Here is a 21,051-nt window from a genome sequence, read left to right on the forward strand (position 1 = left end):
GCATTCAGAGCTGACAACTCAATTTAGCACCACATTCGTCAGCATGAAATTTTCTGTCTATAGTCTATAGAAAATCACCAGACACATTGTTAGTTGCTAATGGTAAATAGTACCAGAAGAATTGTTAAAAATCACTAAATCCAATGGTGCTCCTATTCATGTACACAGCCAATTGTGTTTAAAAGTTTCAGAATTCAGAGCTAAGTAAACAATTCAAGCCTACACACTTAATGGAATCTAATCAACTCAAAAAATGCATCTCTGTTTTACACAATAACAATGATTTAAACTCCTAATTTCCTTGATTATGGCTTTTCAAGAGTATCAACAAACATTACAAAGGCAAAATTCTGAGAATAAAACATGAGACATACACAAGTGCATCCCCTCCACACACACACACCTTGTGATCTAGAGTAGATCGCCACAGAGCCGCTGACCAGGCCGGTGTACAGGCAATGTTTCTTATAGACGAGGCTGGTGACAGTGGATTTGTCTGGGGTGAAGAAATGCTGCAGACGTACTTTCTTGGACCGCTGGCTGCTCTTATACACAATGATGCTAAACAGAGCAAGAAATAAAAATTAGAAGTGAACTTATAAAAGATGGCTATTTGATCATTGATGATTTTGGTTGGTGGTGTATTGATTCATTGATTTGCTGTTTAGTAAGACATCTGCAAGTGTGTGATGACTTTACAAAGACAAAGGAACCTAAAACATTTTCAAGATGCATGCATGGATTTTTATGTGAGTAATTTATAAATTGAATGGATTACTGGTCTACTCACTGTTTTGCAAAATTTTACTTTATTTGCAGACCATTACTAGAATTCTTTTGGACAACTTGACAAACTCTGGAGAAAAACTCAAAAAAATGTATAAAAAGGAGTTCTTATTCTTTAATCCTAAGACACTGTCAAAAAGTGTATTTTACACGAGAGTTTTTAATTAGTTGCAGCTCTTTTGGAGACATTAGAAATGGCAAACACAGTTCTGTGAGATCTCTGTGAGTAACCATCTGTACCTGCCCTCCTCCATGCCCAGACAGACACTGGGAGTATCACTGGCCTTTGCTTCAGGAGCGGTGCTGTTTTCGGAGACCTTTTCTCCATCCTCCTGTGGTTGCTCAGCTGGGACATAGCTCATGCAGAGGATACGGGATTCTACATTGAAACACTCAGTCACCTTAGGGCTGGAGCTCTGCATGGCCACTATGGCTATCTGGGCCATCTGGTTGGTGCAACTTGCAACCTAAACAGTTATAAAGACAGGAATCCACAATGTTTAAAGAATGATTATTCTTGTTGATCTGTTGTTATTAATATATAAATTAATTATAAATTAGTCCAGTTTGAAGCAGAACATGTGAGAAGGAAGAAAGTATTTCCAAAGCAAGTCTTTCTAAAGAGCAAAGCTTAATTAGATTAGCAACTGCAAATCAAAATAAAGTCATAGTGCTGTAGGTCAATTTAATCTGTAAACTGAATTTTCTTTTTAATTTTAACCTTAAATTATGAGACTATATTTTAGCTCCTAAGACATACTGCCAATACCTAAAAAAACCTTCTCCAGTTTAATATTTTTCAGCAACAGTTTATATATTGCCTCACTATTACAATAATCAGATAGAGTGGTGTTTATATCTTTAATACATCCAAGGGTTTCCTCATTGGTCAAAAACACTGCAGTAATTATCATCATATTTTAACAGTTTTTATTTTGAGCATACCTTTATTGCTGAAGCAATAACTTATTATTAAAGTGTTTAAGCTTAAATTGTGGTAGCAGCTGAAGAACACAGAAGACCATTCGCCAGCAAAGACACACTCAAAACACTACTAAATCTTCTAGTTCAGCACTGTGGCCCATTGATATGTTCCTCCCAAACTCCCAATTTATTTCTTGCTGTTGGTGGAAATGGCCCACATTATTGTAGGTAGCCAGTATAAACCTTGTGTAAATGTTAAAACAATCTATCATATTGGTACAAAAAATGGCTCACCCAGACACATCCATGGCCCATGGCAGGAGAGTCTGCTGTGCTCTCTGTGTTGATGTGGGGCTCTGGGTTATGAACAGCACATTCCACCTGCCACAGAACAGGATGACACAAAATAAGGTGATAAAGAAATAGTTGAGATGAGTACTTATTACTAGTACTAGTTATCTTGTGTGAATGCACAAAGTAAATAAAACAGGTGTTAGAGGTGTCCAGTTAGTGTTAAGGTAAAAACTTAAAAGATTTGGGGTTCAAGTACATTGAAGTATTCTTAAATTACCAAACTGGCCGTGTGCTTTTTTGACAGCATATTTCTACTTTATCAGATGGAATGACTTTGACCTTTTGAGGTCTAACAAAATGTAATAATCTTAAAAGCTGTGACATTTCTATTATTGGCACCACACACTAACCAACTCAGATAACTGGCCCCACACACACCAACATCAGCAATTATTTGCCCCAGTTGGTCAGTCACTGCTGGATACACATTTACATAGCACCATAGGACTTACTTCCACAAATGATATGGCATATAATGGGCCTAGCCACAACAAATAAGCTAAGTTGGTTCTATGTCAGTGTTATTATGTGGACAAAAAATGCTCTTCAAAACCCTCTGGCCTATATGGCAATCAAACTCACACCCTTGGCATTATTAGCACCAGGCTCTAACCAACTGAGCTGCTGCCATGTGAAGAAATGCCCTAGTTTTTTGGCCCACTTAGTCAGTCAGTGTTAGTATTTGACTAATCCTATAGAAGTGTTGTAATCACAACAGGGAGGAGTAGAAAATGCACACACACAATGGCACACTTAGATGATTTAAGACAACATTTATGATAACCTTTGTTTCTGCTGCTAGTATATCATTATTTCCAAACTCGAATGCACCTACAAGCACAAAGGACCATATGGACACAGGACTGAACCCACTTTTGAATGCTAAAAAATCTAAGTGTGTACATAAACCTCTGCACCAAACTCAACCAACTGAGGGTAAAAGACTTTGCCTAGAGGAAAGGAAATGATTTCACCTTGAACTCCTGCAGTTTTGACATGACCACAGGCATTTGTCGAAGCAAGAGAGGATGTTTCTGCTTTTTGATCTGATTCCCATCGTCCTCTGCAAAGAACCAGCCCTGCAGGTTGTCCTCCTCTGGTATAAACACACAAAAGCACTTGAATCAATTACATACATCATTACGTGCTTTTAAACCAGAATTTATCCGTTTTCATATTGCAAAACAAGAACAATGATCTCACTTGTATTAGGTTTCAAACATATTTTGGTAGAGCTTTAATTTTTTTCATGAGATTTGGCCATATATATATATATATATCCATCCATCCATCATCTATACCCACTTATTCCTATTTTAAGTCACGGGAATCTGTTGGAGCCTATCCCAGTTCTCTTTGGGTTAAAGGTAGGGGTACACCCTGGACATATATATATGTGGCCCTGTGATGGACTGGTGACCTGTCCAGGGTGTACCCCTGTGTAATAAATAAATATATATATACATATATATATCTCAAAAGTCAATGGAGTAAATAGTTTCACTATATAAAAACATGCACATATAATAAAAATGGAAAGAATGAAAGTGTATAGCCTGGCAGTATTTTACCTAGAGCTAGCTTAGCCATCTGCAAGTTACTGATCCATGACTGCTTAATGGCTGGACTGAGAGTATTAAACACTGCACTGAAGTAAGTGGGTTTACCCGACCTGCCAATACAAAAGGACAAAATACAGACATAAATGAACAAAAAGATGAAAAAAAAAAAAAAAAAAAAAAAAAAATCAGTTTTAATGTCATTATATATAGAAAATACCACAAATATATATAGTACATTTCAGTGCAATCTTTTTTGAACCAACATTTTTTGGTGCTTCTACTTTACCTCAACATTCTTTCAAAATTACTAGCATTTTTTTATTTTCTTTGAAAGCTCTATGTCATATCTCACTGGGCAAAGGTCAGATTTCACAACTGTACCTTTTACATTAGACAAGAAAGTACAATGTGGGGCCTGTAGAGCCTGAACTTAGCTTTAAAATTTCTTTCATGTCAATGTTTGAACATTCTTGCAGACACGCCAGTTTACTGATTAGGAACCTTTATAGTAACATATTGAATTCGATCAAATAAAAAAAAGATCTATGTGTCCCAGTCAAGGGGACACATGAGTTTGTCTATTCAATGATGATTAACTAGACAGACTGTAACAGAAATGAAGGAAGTCAATGTCAATTATCGCTTCTATCAGCAGCCCAGCAGACATTGTGTGTGTGTGGTTGGTGCAGCCTGTCTAAAATGAATCATTCCTGTCACTGGCTGATCATAAGAAGTGTTGTGTTTTGTGATTGAAGGATCAGAGAAGGAATGAGAATCACAGCTGTGTTTCCAAACATAACCATGGATAATCTCACCAGCTAAATGCCACAGGGATTAGGAATGGAGTAAGAAAGTGACAGAGAGTGAAGTAAAGACAGCTCTGGTCTCAGAGAAATGTGAAAAAGCTAAAATGAAGTGCACCCTGGGGGACCATGTGCAAACTGTAAGAGTGTCTGTAAATGACATGAAAAGTGACATGAGCATTTCGGGTCAGCAACAGCTGCAGTGCTGGAGACTAGAAACAATGATAATCATTTCCTCCCCTGAGATTCATGCCTCAGATAAGAGATGGTGGAGAATTTTGTTTATCCAAATATGTTCTAATACACTCTGGGAGGACAAAAGGAGAAAGCAGGGTAAAAGCAGATAAAGACAAACCCAGGATAAACATGATTTTGAGAGGGGGAGGGGGGTCACACCAAAGACTATTAAAATGTTGCATCCACTGTCTGTATGAAAAAAGCTAAAGAGGAGTGCTTATGCAGTATATAACAGACTTGTCTTGTTTGCCAGGCAGCTGGAGTTGGATCCTACACCGGTCAGCTGCCCTGATCTCCTCCTCCTTCTTCAGTATCAGTCTTTGAAGACCTGATACCCAGTCCTGGGCCACTGTGGGGTTTACATTCTATACACACAAGGGCAGCAGGAAAAGGGACAATGAGTAATTAAATATAATTAATATAGAAGTGTGTTTAAGAAAAAGAGGTTACTAAGGCATAAAAATAGGAAAAGGAAGAAATGTAATGTACTAATTAACAGCATGACAGTAACAGATCATTTCCACATTAATTACAAGATTATTGATTTAAGTAAAAAACATTAGGATGCAAGAGACCAGAACTTATCTATGAAGAGTAACAAGGAAAATATAAATAAATCCCACACAGCCCAGGAACAAATGCTACTATTGTAAAATGTATAGCTCGTAACCAATGATGGTAGTGCCAGAAAGTGTACCAAGTACTCTCTGTAAGAGAAAGTAATAACAGTTAGTGGAAATTTGATAATAATAATGATAGCAAGAAGCCGAGGCAAAACATTCTCAATTTGTCTCATTTGCATATATTTAACTTTATTAAGGTGTCATTACCAATTGGGCACTATATCTAGACAGGTAAATGTTTAAAATCCTTCTAAAAAGAACCTCTATATTTAGAATAGTGTCCAGATATGAAATTTAGTCTTGCAATAATGCTTGGCTCACTCATCTCAGTCCTGCCTTTTCCCTTTCTTTCCATTGCTGGGACACAAGTCTCTCTGACATTCTGTTACACTGCCTCTGACTCTGTTTGACAGACCTACCAGCAAAGCAAGAACACAGCCTTACACACTCATGCTGTGCTCTGCAAACTAAACCTCCATTCCAACAGTACAGACAGGCTTGTGTGTGTGTGTGTGTGTGTGTGTGTGTGTGTGGCCACATGATATGGCAAGCTTGAATGGTGCAAATCAAGACTTAAGTCTCCCAGTCTCCCAGAGACAAATTGCCCTTGCTGGCACATTCCACAGCTTAAACATTATACACACAGTCACACACAGCTCTGCTCTTATGGACCTTTGAGTCAAAACACAATGAATGTTCTTTTAAAAGTCCTGAGGTACAGTGAAAGTACTTTATCTATGCCAATTTTTGCCAAGCTTACCAGAATATAAATAAATACTACAACTATTCGTTGCTATTATGCCATGTGATGGGAGTGGTTATTATACTGTTGTTCTCTTATCAAAAGCAATGAATTCCAAAACAAGAACTCAGTTATCCACTACAAGTTAGATATGTGACTTTTGTATTTGTTAATTTGTTATGCCCTGAAGGGTTTTGGCTTGATATTATGTTCATATTTCATTTTATATAGTGATTTTAATTAAGCCTTGTTTAAAGAGTAGAGTAGAAATGTTCAACTGACTTCATATCAGTGCCTGATTTTAGTGCAGTCATACAGTACCTGGTAGTTTCCTTTGAGGCTGCTGATCATGCTGGAGATCTGGTTCACCAGGCTGAGGTCATGAATTAGATTCTGGAGATCTTGGTACAACTGACCAGGACCCATGTACAGCTTGTCTATACAGAAAAACATATGATATATTTTAAAAACAGCATTTTTTTAAATTTTAATAGATTCATAACTGTTATAATTTACATAATTAGTTAAAAGCTTTGAAGTGAAAATATTATATTTCCACTTTTCATTTATGAAGAGCCAGCATGACTTCACATTCATCATGCTTTAACTAAAAGGGTTAATTGAAGACTTTTCGATGCATAGACTGCAGTGACTACAGTCCCATACAAAAAGAAATCTCTTGTGTGAGCCAGGAAAAAAAAAGAATATAAAACTGAGAGGTAGCAAGGACACTGACATAAAACCTTATGCCTCTAACAGCCACCTTGTATAAAGTTGCACAAGCAGCAATGAATGAGGGCAGGTTGATGACAGGAGCAGTTAAATTTGAACTAACAAAGAAAAAGATCAGTATAGGGCAATCAATCAGTTTCCCACAGGGAGTGGTGACAGCTCTGCAAACTTGGCAGTGATTTTCATTAGTGTACTCAATCAGTCACTAGCAAGATCCCTACAATGTTAGTTTTAAGTGACCACACAACAAATACTGTGTTTGTTTCGCATCTCAGCATACGTGATCTTTTCTGTTCTTCACTTATGACATTATATGTCTATTATATGTAAGGTGCAATAGCAGGTACTAAAAATGTTAAACCTAATGATATTATGCCATGTGATGGGAGTGGTTATTATACTGTTGTTCTCTTATCAAAAGCATCTTGTTTTGTCTGCTGTGCAGAACATGGAGCCCAACCCAAAGGTCTAAGGCTATGAGTCTCTCTTTTGCTCACACAAATCATTAAGGCAATCATGACGAATGATACATAGAGAGCGGAGGGGAAACGTCTCGAATTACTAACAAAGGTACTGATTTCATTTTTATAAAATTACCAGTTCAAAATTCAATTCAATTCAACTTATTTATATAGTGCCAAATCACAATAAAATCATCTCAAGGCACTTTACAGAGGATAGTAGAGGTTTTTGAACAGTAAAAACAGTGAATGCACACATCCTCTTTAATACGTGAAATATTGAGAGGGGGCATTGGTGAACAAAGAGTTAAACTGCATCAGCGTCTTGGGCACCAAAATGTCTTCACTTCTATTTGCATCTGCTATTCTACTTTCTTTTCCCCCTTTCCTTCCATCTCGCCCTCCTCATTTTCTTGCAGTAACTCCATGGCAACCCGGTCCAGTCCTCTCGTGAAGGTCTTGTTGACTGGGCATTCTGGGGGAAACTTTACCCCTGTTTCTGCATTGCCAAATGCCACATTAGCAGGTGGTCTCCAAGAGAATAAAAATGTTGCCTTCTGAATTTGTACACAGGAAGCCGCTCACATACTGTGAAATTTATTGTCTTTCTTACACATGTGAGCAACCCTGCATAGAAAAGAATACACATAGAACACATCAGGCCTACTGTAGTGCATGGATGTGGGGTTCACTAACATCATGGTCAGTGCATTTCAGTAAAAATCAATAATGTTAATAATAATCTGTGTGATGACTATGACTTTGTAAATAAATTAACATACAAAAAAGATAAAATACCATCATATAAATGTATGAATCCAGATTTTTATACAATATTTGCTGCACATGATCTGTATTTGTACAATTAATACAATGCAAGAAGGAATACAAGCCTAACATTAACAACTTGACGATTCCCACAGACTAAACTGACACTGTGTAACCCATTTCAACCCAGATCCAACTTCCTGAATACTTCTTTGTGAGAATGCCAAATGCCAAAGAGTTTCCTAACAAAACAGGCCTGGGAGCATCTTCAGAAGCAAGCCAGTCAGCCCAGCAATTACACACCTAAAAACAAACAATAGATCTACAAATTTTATGTGGGCTGTGATAGCAACAGGAAATGTAACTCTTAATGACCAGTCTAAATGGCCTGATTGCTATACAGTGTAGTGAACAGATGAACTAAGCAGAGACGTGCAAAGAGGTGACATCATACATTGGAAAGTCTTTTCATAGCTTTCTTACAGGCTGGTCACTGAACTGCTTTTGGCTGAACACAGCGGATTAAGGAACAATTGTTACCCCTTGTTAAAAGTTCCAGGACAATGCACGTTTGTATGAATACACATATATTAGCTTGTTTGGATATAACTAAATCAAAATAAGAAAACTGAGTAAAGGTCGGCACATTATTGTTGGCAAATGGTGATGGACTCATCATCATCATCATCATCTGAAAATCAACTTTCATAATATCTAATTCAACTGATAGCTATTTGTGGTTAATGTAAAGCACTCTGGTGAGCTCTCTGGTTGTTGTTAAGTGACATAAAAATAAAGGTTGCTGTAAGAACAAAAACAATACAATGAGACCCATATGACCTTCCTTGGGCTTTTAGGGATAGTGTAAATTATCATATAAGGGTAAGATAAGGCTGTGAACCTGTCTGTCAGTTACAAATCTAGCAAAAGTCCTACAGCCATAGCAGATGTTAGGCAGGTCTGTCTGTGCCATTTGTTACATATACACACGCAGTTGCTTGACTGTTCGTTTAGCACAGTAAGTACTGTATCAGAGGCGGACAGGTGGCCTAGCAGGAGATGAGTGCAAAGAGAAGGCACTAAATGTGGCTTAAGTGGAGGTAAAGGAAAAAGGGTATAAAAAGCAGACAAATGAAAGGGTGAAGGCCCACACTCATATTTACAGCAGAAGAGGAAGAGATGACATGACTGGAGGATATGCATGTACAAGGGTTTATATGTACTATCTACTTAAACCTCACACAGCAGGAGGACAACTATAATAACATGAGCATCACCCAACATGATTTAGATTTATAGATATTCTTATACAATGCAAACCTGGGCAGAAATGCATCACTGCTATTAATGCACAGTCATTATTTACCAATTAATCATGGTTGATCGACTGTCTGCTACAACACAATATATTAAGAGATAAATTTTGACACTGTAACATCTGGCAGCTAAAAAATGACCCTTATGTAACTGAATTACAGATGTTAGATAGGACATTGACAGAGAACACAAGAGATGAGCGCAATAGTAGTGATTCCAGTCTACCGCCAGTACTAACGGAAAAAGCCTTCGACCTCAGCTTGAATACATATAACCTTTCACAAACCGGAGATAGTACAGTATTTAAGTATTCACCAGCAATGTGCTCAACCATCACATCTGCACACATACACAGATAACACGGGATCCTAGAATAAAAACTGCAGTGTTGTGACCACAAAATCATACACCATAGTTATTCCTCTTTTTTTTTTTAAATAGCTGGGCACCTCTTTGTGACAGCGGAGAACCTAGTGGAAAGACTGAAATCATTGGACTCTGCAGCCAGCAAACCAGAGGACTGCAGAAGCAAAAAATAATACACACACTGTCCAGAATGTACAGGAGTGACACCATTTTAGGAATGTCTGCAAATGCCCAAGAAAAAACAATTATGTATTTATTTGATTCATTTATAATGTATGAACGTGTGTGTTTATTAAAATGGTGAAAGATACAGTTTGTTCACCAATTAACTGTTTCTGCAATGCTGCATAGTAATATTGATAATTATCGTCCTGGAGAGAGCTTTACTTTAAAAGACCTTTAAATCCTATAAGGTTATACAGAATCTACCACAGGACACACATTCATCTTTAGTCAGATGCTTCATTAACTAGTCATCAAGCACAAGCAGATAACTGACCAGCAGTTTATGGCTCCTGTCCCAGGGATCTGTCCCCAGTTTACAGAGCAAGAAATGTGATGCAAAATAATATAATGCAAAACAGTAGAATATGACACTATGGTTCATACTTGGCTTAGCGTTGATGACCACCTTCTCTCCTGAATGTGGTGCTGCATAGCGGCTGTTGTTGGCCATGTCCTCACTGGATCCAAACTCCAGAAACTCCACAAAGCTCAAAGGGACACTCCACTTAAGAAGGAACTTCTGGTCGAGTGGGGCATTGCCACTGCCACTTCCACTGCCATCCTGACATCTGAACAAAATAGGACAAGATATGTGACAAAGTAGTTGTGGTATACCTTGTTAACATCGTATTTGTGAAGAATATGTATTTTCTGCTCTGTCTGGCAAGAAGATACAAGTGTCATTCAATGTGAAGTTAGGGGAAAAAAATTAATGTGTTAATGAAGGATGCCACTGACATTATTACATCACATTGAATGATAAAAGACGGTAAATATCACTCATCTAAAAAAGAAACAAATGTACAAGTCAGCGCTTGTTTCCCACTGGCAGTAGGTGGTGACCAGAACATTACAATTATAGGACAGAATCAAAAAGCTCAAGAAAGGGAGTCTCCATCATTCTTGGTTAAATAGTAAGCCACTACATCCTCTTGGGTCCGCACCCTGAGACTGAGGGTGGGCAAAAGTCACCCTAGGGTCACCAGATTCATCCAACACTTATCATCTTTCTATACACCTGAGAGTGTTATGTTACACTTAAAGATAGATTTTAAATGGTGGGAAATCCTAGTTGCATTCAACACTTCCTTACAGTAGGCAAAGTGATGTTTAAAAACAAGACCACCACAAAAACATATACACAACAAAAAGTTCCTAAACTGGTGAAGAGATTATAGAATATGGAACTCAAGGACAGGGGAAGGTACATATTAAGACAGAGATTAAGAACAGGTCTGGTTTGTGGTCACTCTTACCGGATGTTGGGTGTGGCACACATGAGCACATCATTGAGCAGGAAGAGGCGTCGCTCCTTGGTTTTGATGATTTCACCACGCTCATTGTAGACCGTCTCGACCATGTCATCTGAACGGATCAGGTAGCGGCTGCCATTGCTCAGAAGCTAAGGGAATGGAATGAAAAGTCAATGCTATACTATGTAAAGTGCTGTAGGAGCATGGACCTGAGAAGTCTGGGAAGTTCAAATACTTTGTTAACAATGCAACGCTTAATCAATGGAATGTTGACTGTCTATATACCTATACTCATTTTATTCTAACGAAAGAAAATAATCCTAATGCAATTCAGCTTGTATAGAAAATTTAAAAAGCCAATACTACTACATGCGTTTTACACTGTGGGTAGTTCAGTAAGTCTGCAATGGAACCTTATCTCCTTTTTCTTTGGCCCATGTTTCTTTACTGTGAAACTAGCCATTTTGTATAACAGCATGTATTATATGACTATCATCAGTGACTCTGAACAATTAAAGGCTATGAGGAAGAAAACCCTACCCCATGTGGGGTATCCTGTAAATACATGTTTCTTCACAGATGCCAGAGTGGGTGGCTGCAGACAGACAAATAATTATACCTTCAGGAAAGCTGGTGTTGTGTGCACATGTTGTGCTAAGCCATGCGTTAAAAAGCACTTGGTATTTAGTCAGAAAAATACATGGGAAAATGTGAATCGCCTAATGACTGCCCACACTGGTTTAGAGTGAAATGCCATAGCATATGCTTAGAGTCAAAAAACGGCCAAACAAAATGAACACTGACTGAGCAATTAATACATCATCAACTTTTTACTACTTTCTTAATCAGCTTGTAAAAATACACAAAAAAAAAAAAAAAAAAAAAAAAAAAAAACAAAAGAAAAAAAAGCAGGGGCTACAGAATATAATTCAAACTACAAATGTATGCCAGGGCACAAAAGTGGACAGACCTTGTTGAGGTAGCGTTCATTCATGGCCTTTGCAATATGACGGATCTCACTGCGCTGGTCAGCTTCCCTCTTCTTTTCGTTGAGCTTTTCTGCCAGTGTCTCTAGTTCAGTGAGAGCCATCTGCAGTGGCAGACGGTCTGGATGACCTACTGGTGTGTTCTTCAGCATGTCCTGATGAGTATGCACAAAAAAGTCATACATTAGTCAGTCATTCACACTTATGAACAAACTGACAGCACTTTTTAACAGTTTCATTAATGGCACTTAAAAAACTGCACCTGTACAACAACTATACTTACATCTATACAACTCTACTACATCTGCCCAGTCATGTCCGAAGTAAACTCATGTAAACATATGCTGTCCTTTTTCTTCTATATTTTTAGAACACAGCTCCATGACCAAAAAGACTTTAATAATGTAGATAATATACTGATACATAATAAAAGTGAGATTAGAAGAGATCTGAGGAGACCATTTCTTCTTAGAGCATTTCTCTTGCCTCCTAACACAGGGTAACACATTGAAAAAGAAAATGTATGAAACTTATGTCTATGGCACGCCCTCTGCTGGTGGATGTATAAACCACACTGTCTTCTGTATATTTCATCCATCCATCCATTTTCTATACCCGCTTATTCCTTAACCAGGGTCACAGGGATCTGCTGGAGCCTATTCCAGCTCTCTTTCAGGTGGAAGGCAGGGGTACACCCTGGACAGGTCACCAGTCCATCACAGGGCCACATAGAGACACACAAAGACAAACAACCACACACACTCACACTCACACTCACTCCTATGGGCAATTTAGAGTCACCAATCAACCTGACATACATGTTTTTGGACTGTGGGAGGAAACCGGAGTACCTGGAGTAAACCCACACAAGCACGGGGAGAACATGCACACTCCACACAGAAAGGCCGGGTTGCGAACCCACGACCTTCGTGCTGTGAGGCAACAGTGCTAACCACTCAGCCCTGTATATTTCAATTAATTACTTTAGGGAGCTAGAAGGCATGAAGGAACATCATCTCACAAGAAGTAGGTCTGAACCTGCTGACCAGCTGAGCCATTTATGTGTGAGGTTTGCATGTTAACTGGCAAATCTAGGCACAATGAAGAATGTATTTAAAAGAACTTAAAATAAGAGTTATACCTGAAGGAGTAAAATGAATTGTGGAAATCGCTGGATGGGTTTCATCATCAGCCCATACAGAGTAATTCTGTCAGTGCTGGTCTCCTGGCGATGCTGCAGATGACAGGATATGTGGTGAGAAATCAGACTGAAAACTTTAAAAGGATGCAAATGATAGAGCAGTAGGAGTACAAAAGTATTTCAGAGGTGTACAGAGTTGTACTTTACAAATTTATGTACATTCGGGTTACATATAATTCAGCTCTAAGGAATATATTTTACCTTGTATTTGATTAAATTAACTTACTGATAATAGGCAGCTAAACAAACAGCAACAATTTCACTTAATAAATAATTAAAAGAATTAGCTGGAGGTCCTTTCTATTGAAATGAGCAAAAATTTAAAAAAATGATGCTAATGTGAATAATGATGTGCATCTTTTTACATAATAATGGTTCCTAGACAAGAGCTGTATTCATCACACTATTTTTTACACTGGAGTATAGTTGGGCTGTTAACACTGGATTTTTGTGTATCTCTCAAACCTTTAAGAATTCCAGGAAGCCAGGTTTGGAGGCGCACGTCTTCCTTACCACTGCCATTGCAGTGCTGAAGTTGTTCACATATTCACTGTACGCGTCCAGCACCATGGATTTTGAGAACTGTTGACAAATACAGACCATTAACGCATGAACCACTTGCATGTAAATACTGCAGCACATGATTTTTAAGATTTGGAAAGCAGAGAAAAATAATACCATTTTGCAGATAGATAGATACTTTATTCATCCCCCATAGGGGAAATTCAGATTGTCCTGCAGCTCTGACATTAACTTTAACATAGAAATTTCGCTATAAAATATGAAATAGAAATAACAGATAAAGGCACTTAGTTCATTACATATAACATATCAACAATTACTATTAAAAAGTCTAATGGCTGTGGGGACAAAGGATCTCCTCAGCCTCTCAGTTCTGCAGTGCAGTGAGATGAGCCTCCCACTGCAGCTGCTACTCTGTTTAGTCAGTATATCGTAGAGGGGGTGTTTATTATTGTTCAATATAGAAAGCAACTTCCTCCACATCTGCTGCTCCACCACAGTTCAGAGAGGGTCCAGCCCCTGCCTAGCACAGAATTGGCATTTTTCACCAGTCTGTCCAGGCGCCTACAGTCTCTGTCTGTAATGCCACTCCCCCAACAGACATCAGCATAGAACAGTGTACTTGCCATGACAGTGTGGTAGAACATGCACAGCATGTCACTGCAAACCGAGTCATCTCTGGAAGAAGAGGCAGCTCTGCCCCTCTCTGTACACTGCATCCATATTGGCAGACCACTCCAATTTTTCATCCAGTAACACCCCCAGGCACTTAAAGGTCTGTACAGTCTCTGGCATGGTGCTTTTGATCTCCTAAAATCCACCACCAGCTCCTTAGTCTTGGTGGTGTTTAGGAGAAGATAGTTCTTTTTGCTCCAGTCAGTGAAGGCCTCCACTAGGTCCCTTTACTTCCCCTCCCATCCACCACTCACACATGCCACAATAGCCGTATCATCAGAGTACTTCTGAAGGTTGCAAGACTCTGAGTTATACCTAAAGTCTGATGTATAGACCGTGAACAGAAAAGGAGCTAGAACAGTCCCCTGTGGAGCCCCACTGCTGCATACTGCGATCTGGATGTCAAATAGTCCAGAATCCATGACGTCAGGGAGGGGGCCACCCCCATACATAGAAGCTTGTCTCTCAGTATGGGAGGTAATGTAGTATTGAAAGCACTGGAGAAGTCAAAGAACATAATCCTCACATATGAGGATCCTCACATATTCTGTTTTGGGCGCCGGTAATAGACAAGAAGTCTTCCACAGAACCGGGACTTTTTACAGCCGAAGACGCATATTAAAGAGCCTCTGAAGAGGAACAGCTAGTTGTCCAGCACAGTGCGTCAGAAGCCTTGGACATACCCCATCAGGTCCAGCTGCCTTCCCTTGCCGAAGTCTCCTGAGCTCAGATCCAACCTCTTCTGTTGTTAAAGACATAAGCAGCTGTTCAGATTGTAACAGAGGGATGGTGGAGTTAGAGGGAGTGGCCATACAGGTGGAGATGGAGGTAATAGTCATAGAGGATAAGGTATAGTAAGGAGCTGCAGAGGTGGGGATGGAGGGAGCATCTGCCACGTTGGAGAGGGAGGGAGCAGCCGCAGAGGTGGAGGAGACAGCTGAATATGTGGAGAGGGCGGCCTCAGAGGTAATGGTGGAGGGAACAGCCGTAGAGGTAATAATGATGGAGGGAGCAGCCTTAGACATGGAAGTACAGGAATCAGCAGCAGAGGTGAAGGTGGAGGTGGAGGGAGCAGACATAGAGAATGAGGTCTAGTGAGGAGCTTCAGAGGTGGAGGAAGCAACCGCTGGGTTGGTGGTAGAGGGAGTAGCTGTAGAGATGTAGGTGGAAGTAGCCACATTGTCAAACCTGATACTGGTTGAAGGTATTGGCTCTATCCACATCACCATCCAAAGACTGAGAGTTGTTCAGTTTGTAGCCAGTGATGGTCCTTACCCCCCTCTACACCCCCCTGGTATTACTGTTCTCCAACTGTTTTTCCAGTTTGTACACCATCTTAGTTCGCCTCAGTGTCTTTTTGAGCTCCCGTTGTATATTCCTCAGCTTCTCCTTATCCCTGTCTTGAAAAGCCCTCTTTTTCTGGTTAAGGAGGTCTTTAACGTCACTGGTGATCCATGGGTTAGTGTTAGAGCACCATACTGTACAGTGTCTCTGAAGAAATTGATGTAGTCAGTGTTGACTCTCCTGTCCAAGTCATTGTCCAATTCCTGCTCCTCCATCAGTACATCCCAGTTTGTGCACTCAAAACTGCAGTATGCATTCGAGGGATATATCATAATATGCAACCGATTAAAAAATAATTTCATCAAAATTGAAGCTAAAACCTATAGGTCGCAAACCTATAGGCATTTCATAAAACACTGAATGTGTTTTTTCTCTTAACAGAAAATGCTAAATCACTGAGCACACAACGCTCATCTGACCTCTCACATCACGCCATGTCATATGCTATGAATTTCTAAAAGAAAAAAAAAAAAATCAAACTGAATTGAGATTAAAGTACAACAAATCATTTTTTATTTTACAGCATTCCTTAAAATACTTATAGGCACAAGAAATACTATTATTTTACTATTTTAGCCTATTTATTTACTATTTTAGACAGCTCGCTTCAACTGCCTGGGTTCTCACTAGTGCGAGCGGACAGAGGGAAACAGAGCGGCAAGAAAAGAGGAGGTGGTCTTGCTGTTTTTGTTAATTCTAACTGGTGCAACCGTGGACATGTAACAGTTAAAGACTGTATCTGTACTCCAGACATTGAGCTGTTGGTGGTTGGACTGAGGCCATACTACCTGCCCCGTGAGTTTTCACACGCCATTGTTGTGACTGTTTACATTCCTCCATCAGCTGCAGCACAGAGTGCATGTGACATCATCCACGCAGTTGTCGCTGGTCTCCAGACAAAACACCCCAGTGCCCTTATACTAATTAATGGGGATTTTAACCATGTCAGTATTTCGGGAACTCTGACCAACTTCAAACAGTATGTGGACTGTGCAACATGAGAAAATAAGATTCTTGATCTCCTATATGCCAACGTGAAGGAGACATACAGCTCTTCAGCGCTCCCCCCACTTGGTGGATCAGACCACAACTTAATATATTTAGTACCAACATACAAGCCCGTGGTAAGACAACAGTCTGCTACCAAGAGGTATGTGAGAGGTTGGTCAAAGGATGCTGAGGAGGACCTGCAGGAGTGCTTCAGGGTTACAAACTGGGACCTTTTCATGGATGTTCATAATGAGGGCATCGAAGGCATCTCTCACTGGATTACATCCGCCTCTGTGAGGACAATGTTGTTCCATCAAAAAAAGTTTGTTGTTTCCCCAGTAATAAGCCATGAATAAATAAGGACATTAAAGGCGTCCTCAACAAGAAGAAGAGGGCGTTCATGGCAAGAGACAAGGAGGAACTCCGAGCCGCGCAGAAGGAACTCAAGAGGAAGCTGAGGGAGGCAAAGCAGCTCTATAGAGACAGAGTAGAGCACAAGTTGAGACAGAATAATATCAAAGAGGTGTGGAATGGGATGAAAATAATGACTGGCTATAAGAAGTCACACACTGCTGTGGAAGGAGACTCAAAGTTTGCTAATGAACTTAACCTGTTCTTTAATAGATATGACACCACCTCTGATGGCTGCATATCTGATGTAGCCATCAGAACAAAATTTAAACAAATTTTAAGAGCTTGTCATTTATATTTCAATATTTTAGTCAATTATCTTCTCTCTAAAACAAAAATGACACAATATGCATTGCAGGGCATTATTCCCCAATAAAAAAGAATCTGCATTAACTGGTAATCTGTGTCTTACAATTACATATTGTATCCTCTTTTTGTTATTTTTAAGAAAAAAGAAAAAAACAAAATATTAAGAACAGAATTTACACTCCTTTTCTCATATAGGCTTAATGTGAGAAGAAAAGTGCAATAACATCCATCTATCCATCCATTTTCTATACCTGCATATTCCTCGTTAGGGTCACGGGGATCTGCTGGAGCCTATTCCAGCTCTCTTTGGGTGAAAGGCAGAGGTACACCCTGGACAGGTCACCAGTCCATCACAGGGCCACATAGAGACAAACAACCTCACACACTCACACTCACTCCTATGGGCAATTTAGAGTCACCAATCAACCCAACGTGTTTTTGGACTGTGGGAGGAGACCCCAGTACCCAGAGAACATGCAAACTCCACACAGAAAGGTTGCTGCTGGGTTTCCAACCAGGAACCTTTTTGCTGTATTTTTGAAAATATAAATAGATTATAGACTAGACAATAGACTAGTGAAATGTAATATCAGACGCAGGACTGGGATGAGCCCAGCCCAGAGGGGAACATCGGCAGATGTTAAAGAGAAAACCAATTTTCATTCAAATAATACGATGTAAACTACACATTCGAGTTAATCTATAAAATCGGTTTATCGCCCAGCCCTGATATATATATGTATATATACTGTATATACACACATATTTTTCAAATTAAAATTCCAGCCACAACTTACCGATGCCACAAAGACATCCCCGATCATCTCTAGGTTGTCCCACTCTGCTACGCGGCTCGCCAGGGCGATCTGGAAGAGGAAGTGGCACTGGAGAATTTCACGCACACGATAGAAGGTCATCTTCAGTTTCCTGTCACTCAGCAGCCTCGGCTCAATCTGGGACAGGGGCTTCTCATATTGCTGATAAAGCAGACAATGTGAAGAGTTATTACAAACACTTTAATGTGGACAATCACTGCAGCTATATTTTCCTACCTCTAATATCCTCTTCAGTGCATCAAGATAGTTCTTCTCACTGTCCAATATAGATCCCAATATACATCTTCTCACTAGCTGTAGAGGAAAAATACAAAAAGACTGGTCTTCAGGCATTTGCTATATTTTCTTTACCAGCACATTCACACAATAGGAGAAACTAGGATAAAAGTTAAGAGACTTGTTCACTACCTGTTGTTGTGAAAGACCGTCTGGTGCTGGACACAGCACTGGCTCAACATTAAAACAGTCCACTTCAATAAAGAGTTCAGACTCCTCATCCTCAAAACAGGCTGACTTCCTCTCTATAAAATTGACAAAGAACATAAATCATTGTAATAATGACTGCAATTGAACAAACATGCTGATGGGAGAAAAATTTGTTGTCCTGACTAAACTTACTTGCTCTTTACTAAAACATTAAAGCTTTCATATTAATGTTGACTTAACAAGAAGATATTTAGGAGGATGCATATAGCTAAAGGATTTAGCAATTTATTGCCGTGTTTGAAAACAAACTCTCCTTTGAACATTACATACCATGACAGAATGACTTGGTTTTGATGAAAGTGCGTCCTTTCTTCACAGCAGCCTTGGTTTTCTCAAGTCCATCTTTGGTCCCTTCTTTAGCTGCCTTCACCAGCTTTTGCATCTTGGATGAAACCAAAACAAAAAACACTATTTTCTATTGTGCAAAATAACAAAAAGCAATTTTTCACAGTTGACCATTTTAATTTGAGGTAAAGTTTAGATTCCTTTCTCTAGATCTATGGCTAAAAAGCTACTGAACTGAGCTAAGCAGGACAGAAGCAGTGTTAATATTCAGTATGAATGAAGATAAATGATAAATCACACACTACATGGTTATACAGGAAAACAGGAAAGCAGAATTGACCAGAAAATAATCAAAACTGTGACAAGAAGCAGTACTTAAGTAAATTATGTGCAGTAGAGATGCAGTAAACGTCATTAATATTTTCTGTTGCAATAGCCTTACAGGTACTTTTACTTTTAAAATATAGATCAGTGGCTTTTATCAGAATAAAACCCATGTGTTGGTAGAATTTAATCACAATATATCCTTATCTTTACAGCCTCTAGTGAGTAAATACATAAGACTGGTTAATGCAGCACACAGGGAGAAAAAAAAATGTATGCAAACCCATCACCAGTACCACCACCTCAAATCAGTAACATCAGAGCAGGATGAAGGTACTGTGTCAGTGACAGATGCCCAGAAGGGTTAGCTAGACTGAGAGTAAAGGTTTGGGACTACTTTGTATGGCACAGACAGGTGAGGTGAGCCTCTTGTAATTTACCTTCTGCTCGTGTTTCTGTTTAAGCTGCTGTAGCTCTACCGTTCCCACTGTATTTGCCATTAGATCTTTCATCTTTTTCTCATAGTGTTCTTTCAAGCGAGTGAGATCTTGAGAGAGCTAAACAAAAGCAAAGTACGTATTACTGACTATGGTTTTGGAATAGGGTTGTACCTTAGAGCTACAGCAAATTCACTTTAATCTGGATATATCTGTTGCTGCACTGCCGATCTTAACCTATTGAAAAAAAGTTCCTCTTGCTTAACCTATTTAAAATGTGCATCAGAGTAAGACATTAACTTTTCCAGAGGGCATGCCATATGTTCATGGGCACTTTTTTTTTCTCGACTTGGCTGGGAAAAAGAACATTTAATTTGTATTACTAAAATCTGATTATAATATATTAATACTATATCCATCTACAATACAAACTGTGCTGTTCTTATTGTTGCAGTTCTTTTGCTTGAATTCTTCTTTATGTTGACAAATTTGACAATAGTTGCAATAGTGGTTGACATGTAAATGAATTTTGTTAGAAGAGTGACTGTTAGACTCACAGGGGTTTTCCTCTGAGGTGGCTTTCCTCTCATGAAGGCGTGGGGCAGGCCATTCTCAAGGTGATCTTCCCCATCACTGGCTTCGTCATAGCTTTCAAACTCACTAGAGCTCCAGCCGTTGTCAAGGGAGCTGTTGCACCCACCCTCCTCACCAAGCTCCACATCGTCATAGATCATCTCATCTGGATCTACATGAAAAAACACAAGGAAAGTAGATTTAGAATATTCAATCTTGGCTTATGTACTGTATGTGCAAATAAATGCAATGTCTATATCTTGCATTGAAATTGAACTGCTTTGAAATAATACTGTTATAATGCTTAACATCTGTTCTTCAGGTAAAAGAAATGTGCAGATTTTACATGATAGATTTTAATGCATTGTGGCATTGTACAAAGTTTCATTAAAACATATACATATATATTTCACTTTTTGAAAAAAAAAAAGTGTTAATGCAAAATGAAAGTAAGCAGCTCTGACAGGATGAATGTTACAGACAGGAACTAGAATACTGAATTCGTGAAAGGAAAAGAGT

General features: G+C 39.1%; 1 protein-coding gene across 2 annotated transcripts in view; it reads right to left on the reverse strand.

The window, feature by feature from the left end:
• The window catches only part of arhgef10 (Rho guanine nucleotide exchange factor (GEF) 10), a 47,521-nt gene that overhangs the window by 13,004 nt on the left and 13,466 nt on the right, over positions 1-21,051 (reverse strand). The window contains exons 8-25 of one of the 2 annotated variants that reach the window (XM_026300947.1): positions 20,517-20,704; positions 19,963-20,079; positions 19,184-19,295; positions 18,836-18,948; positions 18,644-18,721; positions 18,389-18,568; positions 13,806-13,922; positions 13,281-13,373; positions 12,124-12,294; positions 11,157-11,302; positions 10,285-10,469; positions 6,353-6,468; positions 4,904-5,031; positions 3,636-3,736; positions 3,039-3,160; positions 2,005-2,091; positions 1,027-1,253; positions 404-561 (exon numbers count right to left, since the gene is read on the reverse strand). In XM_026300947.1, the coding sequence (XP_026156732.1) occupies positions 404-561; positions 1,027-1,253; positions 2,005-2,091; positions 3,039-3,160; positions 3,636-3,736; positions 4,904-5,031; positions 6,353-6,468; positions 10,285-10,469; positions 11,157-11,302; positions 12,124-12,294; positions 13,281-13,373; positions 13,806-13,922; positions 18,389-18,568; positions 18,644-18,721; positions 18,836-18,948; positions 19,184-19,295; positions 19,963-20,079; positions 20,517-20,704 (2,439 nt within the window). The remainder of the gene's footprint in view (positions 1-403; positions 562-1,026; positions 1,254-2,004; positions 2,092-3,038; positions 3,161-3,635; positions 3,737-4,903; positions 5,032-6,352; positions 6,469-10,284; positions 10,470-11,156; positions 11,303-12,123; positions 12,295-13,280; positions 13,374-13,805; positions 13,923-18,388; positions 18,569-18,643; positions 18,722-18,835; positions 18,949-19,183; positions 19,296-19,962; positions 20,080-20,516; positions 20,705-21,051) is intronic. The other variant, XM_026300955.1, reaches the window with a different exon arrangement.

This window comes from Mastacembelus armatus, chromosome 22, assembly GCF_900324485.2.
Source record: "Mastacembelus armatus chromosome 22, fMasArm1.2, whole genome shotgun sequence".
Taxonomy (NCBI): domain Eukaryota; kingdom Metazoa; phylum Chordata; class Actinopteri; order Synbranchiformes; family Mastacembelidae; genus Mastacembelus; species Mastacembelus armatus.